Below are 9893 nucleotides of genomic sequence, written 5' to 3' on the forward strand. Positions count from 1 at the left end.
TAAATTGGGTTAAATGTACACTAATTTTTCTGTACATAAATATAATTACAAAGTTAAAAAAAAAAAAACTGAAGAACACTCTAGGTTTCAGAATGAACTATCTAGAGTAGGAGGGTCAAGAGTTCAAGGCTAAAGTCAGCCATATTTTAACTTCAAGGCCAATCTAGAGTTAAAAAATAAAAAAATCCATATTACAATTCATCAGGTCTCATTCGCAAAAGAGATTCCTAAATGTATAATATTAAGAGTGAGGGCCAGGCATGGTGGAGCACACCTTTATTCGCAGCACTTGGGAGGCAGAGGCAGGCGAATCTGAGTTCCAGACCAGCCTGGTCTACTGAAGCAGTTCCAGGGCTACACAAAGAAACCCTGTCTTGACCACCCCACTCCCCCAAAGAATGAGGAGTAACAAACCAAACACAAAAATAAAAATAAAATATTTGAAAAGAAAAGAGACTTTTCAGAGCACTCCTTCAAAGGACTGTATAGTGCCCTCATCACTGGGTCCACGTAGCTTAACCAAAGTGGGGGAATGGACTCAGCACTGGATCCTCAAATCATTTCACCTGAGAAACTACACCATGAAAAAGTTGAACTTCAACAACTCAGCTACAGAACAGAGACCACTTCAGGAGTTCCCCTCCTGGCATGGTGGTACCTGCAGACAATGAGTCTAATATCTTCCCTCTTCTGACAGGACAGAGTTAAGATGTGGTGGCTTAGGCCTATAAACTTAGCATTTGGAAGGTGGAAGCAGGAGGATCAGGAAATGGGATACTGGAGAAATGACAGCAGGACTATGGATGAGGTACAAAGATTGTGTCACATAAAAATATCTATTCATGTGTCCTTGCCTCTCTCTCTCTCCCTCTCTCTCTCTCTCCCTTTCTCTCTCTCTCTCTTTCTCTCTCTCTCTCTCTCTCACACACACACACACACATACAAATCTGACCCATATTTTCCTGTTAGACAAAAAAATCATTATCTTTGTGGTTTCAAAGCCCCAGAACATTTAATCCATTTCTATTTCCACAAGTTAGCTTCATCCTGAGACAATCTATGGAAAAGGACTAATGTCTGTGAGGGGTTTGTGTTCCTGGTGGTAGGGTGGGGTGGGGGGGTCACACTAGCTGTTCTTTCAGTTCCTAAACTTCTACACTCCACACTGGCCACCCCTTTTGCTTTAACTTTCTGTACCTTTAAAATCCCCTCAGATTAACCTCTCCTGAAGTATTAGCCACACCTGTTCTCATCCTAAGTCCTTTCACCTCTAATTTCTCTTGGAGCACCTCTAAGTACTGCATCTGGCTGAACCCATTCTGCAGGAGGATGACTCAGCCATTCAAAGGACAGTCTAAGGGAAATACACACCCTTAGCAAGCAACTGTGCTCTTGCTTTAACTGTGCAGTTAAACTCAATCAAGCTGCTGGGAGGTGGGTGTGGTGGTGTATGCCTTGAATCCCAACACCCAGGAGGCAGAGGCAATAGGCTCTTGAGAGTTCAAAGTCAACCTCACCTCATACTGAGTTCCAGGACAAGACCCCGTTTCAAATAAAATACACAAATTAGCACTGCACTCTACTTTGCAAAATCAAAATTATCTATCCTATGGGAGGCAGCGAGCTGGGTCAGGGCGTAAAGGCATCTACCACCAAGTCTTGACAATCTGGGTTCAATCTCAAGGATCCATACATGGAAAGAAAAAAAACAAAACTCCTGCAAACTGTCCCCTGGCCATACACACACACACACACACACACACACACACACACACACACAGAGAATATGAATGAATTATCTAGACTAATTGAACTAGAAAAACAAACCTAAGTACCAATAGCTGACATTTAAATGCCTTCTTCTGAGTAAGAACTCGACAGCTGTTCATTCATCTTTCAGACTCCAGCCTCATGTACTCACGTCAACATATACGCCACTGCCAAGGACCAAGACCCATAAATCATGACAATGGGATGGAAAGTTATTCTAAGAAGCTTATACTTTTTTAGCCCCATTTTAGCAATATAAAGTGTATGCTATCTTCATCTCCATTTTACAGCTAGTGAGTCACAAAAAAAGACAAGCAAGAATATCAGACACAGAACCAGGAGTGGGCCGCCGCTCCAGCCCAGCCTGCCTGACTCCAGTATTGACATTAACTATTAATACTCTTCACTGCTTGTCTATCATTCTGATAACTTATCATTTTCTGCAGTACCAGACAAACAACTCCACCTTACTTTACAGAGAAGACCAAATATTTGCCCTTAATGTTAATGGTGACAGACTGCTTAAAATGATCCACATACACTGAGGGTGGGACTCAGTGGGACAGTACTCATCTAGCATGCATGAGGTCCTGGGTCCTAACTCCAGCATCTCAGAATCCTTACCTCCTGCCATTCATTTCTTATACCATCCCTTCCCTCAATATATAAGAAACAGGATACTGGAGAAATTATAGTATGTGACTTCTAAACCTAAAGCACAAAGCCAGGAGAGCGTTCAGCAAACTCTGGAAAAGGCTGAGGAGGAATTGAGTCAACCCTCTAGAAAGCCTGCATGCACCAAACTGTCACAATGGAGGAGGAGGAGCTTAAGCTAAGCTTCCAGATAACTACACCACCACCTAACATGCTGCAGTCTCTTTCAAGACCCTGACCCACTCAGTCCAAGCTGCCTTCAAATGCCTGACTCACAGGAGGCAGAGACAGGCACATCTCATGAGTTCAAGGCCAGCCTGGTCTACGGGGTGAGTCCCAGGACAGCCAGGGCTACCCTATCTTGAAACATCTCCCACCCCAAAAAAAGAACAGTGACTAGTTCATTGATTTTCTTGTTTAGGGGGCTGTTGGGTTGTTTTGTGGGTTTTTTTTCTTCTTAATATGTATGCATGTGTGAATGTGGTATGTGTATAAGTATATAGGTACACAAGAATGTAGAGGCCAGAGAATGCTGAGATCTGCTGCTTTCTGCCTTATTCCTTTGAGGCAGGGTCTCTCCCTGAACATGAAGCTTGCTTCCCGCCCCCCCCCCCCCCCCCCCCCCGCCCCAAACTGGAAGCCCCAGTGATCCTCCTGTCCGCCTCTGCCTCAGTTCTGGGATTACCGGCATTGGTGGGACCATGCCCAGCTTGTCTCATAGGTGCTAAAATCCAGACCAGGGTCTCCTCTTGTTTCCTTTCAAAGCAAGGGCTCTTTACTGCTGAACCACCTTTCCAGCTCTGCTTTATCTTCCTGAGAAAAGCTGCCCTTGAACTCTCTCCATCTTCCTGTCTTGGTTTCTTGAATTATGGATCTATAGGGGTCAGTCACCATGCCCGGTAAGTTTCCTTGATTTCCAGACTGCATTAAGACCTCTCACATCGACAGTGATCACCTTCCTTCCTCTGTGCATCCATTTGTAAGTCATACCTTATGTTCACCCCACGTCTGCAGCCATCAATGTCCTCCTTTCCTTTTTTCAAAAGACTTTCTAATCAAAATCCAACAGAAAGTATGGCACAGTGGCACACAGCTTTAGCCCCAGCATTCTGGAATGGCACTGACAAGTGGATCTCTGAGTTTGAGGCCAGCCTGCTCTACATAGTGAGTTCCAAGATAGCCAGAGCTACACAGTAAGACTTTGTCTTGAAAAATAATAACTCAACTTTAGTATTTTCTCAGGCAGGAGACAAATGTCCCATGTGTCAATCAGCTCCAACTCTCATCCCAAGCACGTACATTTTATACAGAATAAATATTTATGTTAATTTTATATTCAACAGGTTTTGCAGAGCATCTACTATGTCCCAAAAAAGAGCCTTTGAAGCTAGGAACAAAAGAAAACAGGCTGAGCATGTGGGTACTGTAGCTCTAGTCAGTCAGGAATCTAATGCAGAAAGATGACGGAGCCTAGTTCAAGACCCAGCCTGGGCAATATAAGAACTTTCCTCAAGGAAAGGAGCAGAAGGGAGAGAAGATGAAGCTGGATACAGTGGTTCATACCTATAATTCCAGCACTTGGGGGTCTAGGGCAGCAGGAGCCCCTGAGTTCTAGGCTCCATGGTTAAGTTCCAAGTCAGCCTAGGTTACAAGAAGAAAATCTGTCTCAAAAACCACAGGGCTGGTAGAGTGTTCTTGCAAGCATGAGGCCATGTGTTCAAACACCAGCCCTGAAAGAGAGCAAAAGAGCCTGAACTGATGCCTTTTACGTAGTGGGCAGCAAGGAGTGCTATAAAACAGTGGTTCTTAAGCTTCCCAAAGTTTCAGGCCTTTAATTCTTCATGTTGAGGTGACCCTCCATACAATAAAATTGTTTTTGTTGCTACTTCATAATTCTGATTTTGCTACTGTTATGAATTGCAATGTAGATGTTTTTGGAGGCAGTTCGCCGAAGGAGTCCTGACCCACAGGTTGAGAACCACTGTTATAGTTGCTCAGGTTCCTTCCTTTTGTCTGGCCCCAGTGCTCATAGCTGCCTACGGAATATGTCAGGAAGTCAAGCTCACTCAGTTTCTTCCTTCTGGGATGGTCTTTATCTTGTTCAGTGGAATTTTTTTTTTTTTTCCGTTTTTCAAGACAGGATTTCTCCGTGTAGCCCTGGCTGTCCTAGAACTCACTCTGTAGACCAGGCTGGCCTTGAACTCAGAAATCCACCTGCCTCTGCCTCCCAAGTGCTGGGAGTAAAGGTGTGCACCACCACTGCCCAGCTCAGTGGAATTAAGATGCACCTCAAACACCAACTTCTCTTTAAGCTTTCCCATCAATTCAATTGTTTTTTTAAAAGCTATCTTGACATTCTCCTACAACCCTGGGTTTGCACCCAGACTTTATTCCACCTTGCTCTGACTACCTGTCACTCTCTCTGCCCATCGAGACCAAGAACCATATCTGACTCCTCATGATCTCAGCTCAGAAAATCACCTGGCACATTACATGCCTGGAGCAAAAGGTCTGCGGAATGAATAAATGAAGTCATTACTTTAGAAGAATCCATAATTACTACTGGGTGACCCAAACTTTATGGTTTTGCCCTTTATGGGCTAAGATCCTGTTTTATACTTTTCTGAATCCCTCCCTCGCAGCATTTGGCAGAGTATTAAGGACATGGAAAGTCTGCAATAAATACTTTTGGATGATGGGAGACACATTACACTTCTCTCTTCTCTTATGATTTAACTCTAAATAAAAAAAAAAAACTAGTGAATGTGACTCTGGAAGGTCTTGTTAAACATGACACTTCTCAAAAATATGGGCAAAGAACTGAACAAAACGCAAGCCCTAGACTACAGGCATTTTTTTTTTCTTTTTGGATCTCTCTCTAAAGAAAGTAGTAGCAGTTTGCTTCTTTCTAAGGCTCAGGCCTTTTAATCCCAGTACTCAGAAACCAGAAGCAGGCAGAACTATGTATGGATTCAAGGCCAGCCTGGTCTACTTAGTAAGTTCCAGACCAGCCACAGCTACACAGTGAGACCCTACTTTTAGAAAACAAAACAAATCAGCTAACTATCAGAAAGCCCTCTGATTAGCTATGAAAGAGACAAACACCAGTAGATGAAACTCAGTTTAACTTTCAGCCAAGGGTTCCCCTCCCTGCAGGGATGGGGCTGTGGGCCAGTTGGCTGTACCATTTTACCCCTGGAAGGCGGTTCATTTTCAACAATAAAACTTCATAAGTGAACTTTTTTGGTGGAAGGGGTTTCTAAAGTAAAGCCCTTAAGTTTGACTTCTTGAACATAAGGATCGGGCTGCAGGCTTTGGCTTCAGACAATTTAAGGACATTCTGGACACTTCATGGATTTTAAAACTATGTAAATCCATGAAGCATGGGTGTAATTTCATCATATTTAAGTAATGAGGTTCACATTCTTAGTCTTCACACACTTTATGCAAAGTATCCCGGCAAGCAGTAAACTGACCACCAATCTGTCCTTTGGTTCTGTCATTTAACAAAGAGAAATCCTGACAAAGACAAGCTGTGCTGTACTTACACACCTATCCTATCCGGCAGTTCTCAGACATCAAAATACTCGTCTCTTCTTGGACCCCTTCCTTGTACATGAAAACACCGTGTCAAGCGTTTTTTGGGCGAATCATTTCATTTACTATCTACATTCCAATGTAATAGGTATTGCTAGTTCCATTTTCTAGATAAGCAATCTAAACGTAGGTTTGATAATCTAACAGGGAAAGCTCTAGCACTAACCACTCTATAGTATTAGTGTTTTCATATGGAGCGGGGAGGGCGGAAGTCATCAAAGGTACGTAGACAGACAGACAGACAGACAGTCTCTCTCTCTCTCTCTCTCTCTCTCTCACACACACACATACACACACACACACACACAAGACGGACACTTCTTTGGCGGTCAAGTTTCAAATCTGCGGAGCCCTGCAGACCTGGAGGCACCCATGCTGCTACACGGACGTCAGGTCCAGGTAAACCTCCTTGCCACGAGAAGCCTGAGGGTTGCACTTGGATCCTCCAGGTTTGCACAAGGGCCGGGAGAAAGCGCTCGACCGGTCCCAAGCAGATTACACACACTCGAGGAGCAGCCAGGGCGGGAACCTAGCTGCTCCCTAGCAAGCACAACCCTGCAAGGCGGTGCACAGGTGCGCGGTCGCACCCGCCTGCCCGGTCGAGTGACCAGGGCTTTGAGACCCCAGCCCCTAGGGAAAGGGCGGGACTGGAGTGGAGGACTGCGGAGGCAGTCCCGGGCTCGGAGCCCACAGCGCCCGGTCGGTCCGAGGCGCACACGGAAGGGTCGCGGGGAGAAAGGATGCTCGAGCGGGGCGGGGCCGGTGGGGGAGGGGGACCCTGCCCGAACTCTCACTCACCGCCTCGTTCGCCTCCTGGCCCGGGCTCCGCGGCTCGCCCCGCTCCGGTGCCAGCCGCTCGCGTATCCTCCCGAGCTTCTAGGACCAGTCTGGCTGCACCAAGATGGGGAGAGGTCCGCGCGAGCCGAGGGAGCGTGGCGAGCGGGAACGAGGGGGTGGGGAGGGTGGGACGGCCGTTCTCGCCGCCGGGGACACCGCAGACACGACCGCCGCCGGCTCCACTCAGCCACGGAAGCTGCGGGCCCTCCCACCATACCGGGTCCCGCCTCCGCACCGCCCCCTCCTGGGAGCGACAGCCCTTTCGACCAATCAGAAACCTAGCGCCGTCAGGGCCGGCCCGACTTGGGGGGGCGTTCGCCGAAGGAAGAAGAACGAGGAAGGCTAGTGCGGCGGCGCGACTTCCTGTGACTGACAGCACGGCGCAACCAATCGGTAACCGAGAGATGACTTCATTGCGGAGGGAAGTCTGGAACTGGCGGAGCTGCCGCCAGGAGGTGGGAGGAGGTCGGCGACGAGCCAGGGGCGGAGTCTGGGTCTTAAAGGGACCGTAGCCTATCTGCTCACCCTGTCAAAGGAAGGGTGACCGCGGAGCTGCCTAGGGTTCGGTGCCCAGCCTGGAGGTTTACTGCAGAAATCCTGCAGCCTTCATCTCGCTCCTTCCGCCTGTCTTTGCTCCGCAGGGACTCCCAAGTCTATTATTTCACATTCACATTTCCCGAAAGGAGACAATAAATTCCGCTCTGGCCTGGAGCCCCGATTCTGTCATGTCCCTGCCCTTCCGCGGCCAAGCACTTTCTTTCTCTTGAGTCGGTTCTCCTCTGGTAACAAGGACTGACACCTACCTGCTTAGAAGGTTGAGATTATTTATCAACAGTGAAAGTGCTTGCAGCTGGAGGGAAAGGGCTGAAAAGAACCTAGAAGTTTTTATCCCGGGCCTCACTGCGCTAAATGAATCTGGGCGGTTCTTCCAACTTTAAAATTCTGAACTGCTGGTGGGTAGCCAAAAAGTTGGGGGGGGGGGGCGGGAAGGAAGAGAGGGAGAGAGAGAGTCCATAACTCCAACATTTAAAGAGACTACCTACTAAAGAGGTGAGACTGGTTAAGCAAAGCCCCCATCCTGACAAGTTGCTAAGAGCCACTGTGGAGGCCTCTTTCTGGAACACCACCCCTTCCCCCCACAAAGGGAGAGAGCACTGAAAAGGAGAAATAATTCGGACTTGGTGCCATGGTGTTTCTGAAACACTCTCCCTGCGGAGATATAAACAAACGTCTATCTCCTCCTTTTAGGGCACCAACGACTGGATAAACCGGAGTACGATTGCCCTATAGTCCAACCTGGAAAACCAATGAGTTTATTGGACTTACTAAGAAATCATGGCTGGCCCCCAAAGCATCGAGACTACCAAAAAGTTGCACCCCAGCATGGATGATGATGTCCCCATAGCTGCGCAGATGGGGTACACAGTTCCGTTAAACTTCCATAGTCTACACACTCTAGCCAGGTCACAAGACCTCATGCAGCTAGGGCAGAATTGAGTAAGGTGAGCTGGGGGATGCCGGAGGGAGTAACTGGGATCCAGTGAGGGTTCAGAGACCCTCCCCATGCCCTCCTTCAGCGCAGGACCATCAACAGTCAACAAGCCCAACCTTGAGGGTCTCTTGCCAGATAAGCTGTATGTTTAGAGGACAGTGCTGCTAGGCACAAGGAAAAAGAAAGAAGGCACCCTCCCTGAAGGTTCTGGAGAACAGTTGCCAGAATGGGAGGACTGGTTAACGCAGTGGAAGAAGAAACCCTCGGGGCATCCTTACAGACATGGGAAGGCACCGTGACTGGAAGGGGGTAATTCCTGTTACATCTCTGAGTGAGTTATTCTGTCCGCTTCCATTCTCCCCCGGAAGTCTCCCAGACTGCTCACTGATGTGTGGCTCTGTTGGACAGCGAGAAGGAGGTACAACTCTCTCTGTCCACTGCAGTAAGCCAACCGGGCCCTGAGTAATTCGCAGTTATTCATCTGTAAGTCACCTTCAGGTTCCATACCACGTGTCTCATCACAGAACCTTGGAGGTAGCCCAGATCCTGAGGCCTCTTAGTCACACCTTCCCTCCCAAGATTAAAGAAAAGAAAAATGTCCACAAAACCCTAATAAAATTAGGTATTCAATAACTATATATGCTATATAAATAAAACTTTAAAATGAAATAAGATTTTATATATGCGAGTCCTCTAACTTTCTGTATAGTCAAGGATGACCTTAAACTCACGACCCTCCTACTTTCATCTCTTGGGTACTGGGATTTTTCGTACTCATCACCACACCTTGTACAATGCGTACCTTCTTGAGTGAGACAGGGAGGGGTAAGACGGTGGAGATTCGGGTAAAACGTAGCCTTGGGGTACCCGTGCTAAATTGGGAGAGAAGCTAAGGTAATGCTTGAGACTTCCACACTAGGCTAAGTCCTGACTAACAGATGACACATGCACCCTCAGAGGAGAAAGTCCTCCAGTCTGGAATTACTGGTGTGGTGAAAGATTTCTCCTAGATAAGCCCAGGGTGGGGCATTTGGATATTGTCCACAAAGACACAACCCTGGTGCAAGAGCCAAGGTGAGAAGGAACCACAAATGAATGTTATTAGTTATTCGAAGAACAGTGTGTTCGTTCATGGCCTTCTGCGGGCCTGAAAACCCCACCACCTATAAACCCATTCTCCCATGAACAACTTACATTTTTTGTTGTATACATGTGTTTATATATGTGCATACATGTATATGTATTCAAAGTCCTGTATTTTTTTATATTAATTAGTGTACATGGGTGTTTTGCCTGCATGTTTGTCTCTGCACCAGGATCGTGCCTGGTGCCCTCAGAGGCCAGAAGAGGGTGTCAGAGCCCCTGAAACTAAAATTACATATGTTGTGAGCCGCTATATCAGTGCTGGGAACTAAACTCAGGCCCTTTGGAAGACAAGCCAGTGCTCTTAACCTCTGAGCCATTTCTCCAGCCCACTGCTGCCTTTCTTATACATGTTCTGTTTCCCTCTGATCTCCTAGCTTGACCCTAGCTCATCTCTCCT

The 9893-nt window shown here is 47.1% G+C and overlaps 2 protein-coding genes across 2 annotated transcripts in view; one reads left to right on the forward strand and one right to left on the reverse strand.

Moving 5' to 3' along the window:
• Nucleotides 1-7065, reverse strand: part of Mrtfa (myocardin related transcription factor A) — a 194587-nt gene extending 187522 nt beyond the window's left edge. The window contains exon 1 of the mRNA XM_031349960.1: nucleotides 6820-7065. The gene's annotated coding sequence lies outside the window, so the exon portion shown is untranslated. The remainder of the gene's footprint in view (nucleotides 1-6819) is intronic.
• Nucleotides 6762-9024, forward strand: LOC116082568 (translation initiation factor IF-2-like). The gene is made up of 2 exons (XM_031359465.1): nucleotides 6762-7251; nucleotides 8107-9024. The coding sequence occupies exons 1-2, from the start codon at nucleotides 6762-6764 to the stop codon at nucleotides 8247-8249; spliced, it is 633 nt and encodes a 210-aa protein (XP_031215325.1). The 3' UTR covers nucleotides 8250-9024.
• The last annotated feature ends 869 nt before the right edge of the window (nucleotides 9025-9893 follow it).

This window comes from Mastomys coucha, unplaced genomic scaffold, assembly GCF_008632895.1.
Source record: "Mastomys coucha isolate ucsf_1 unplaced genomic scaffold, UCSF_Mcou_1 pScaffold11, whole genome shotgun sequence".
In the NCBI taxonomy this organism is placed as follows: domain Eukaryota; kingdom Metazoa; phylum Chordata; class Mammalia; order Rodentia; family Muridae; genus Mastomys; species Mastomys coucha.

Coding starts and splice junctions, on each gene's coding strand:
- LOC116082568 (XM_031359465.1), top strand. CDS start 6,762: ATGCTCGAGCGGGGCGGGGCCGGTGGGGGAGGGGGACCCTGCCCGAAC. Junction 7,252..8,106: donor CAGCACGGCGCAACCAATCG/GTAACCGAGAGA, acceptor TCCTCCTTTTAG/GGCACCAACGACTGGATAAA.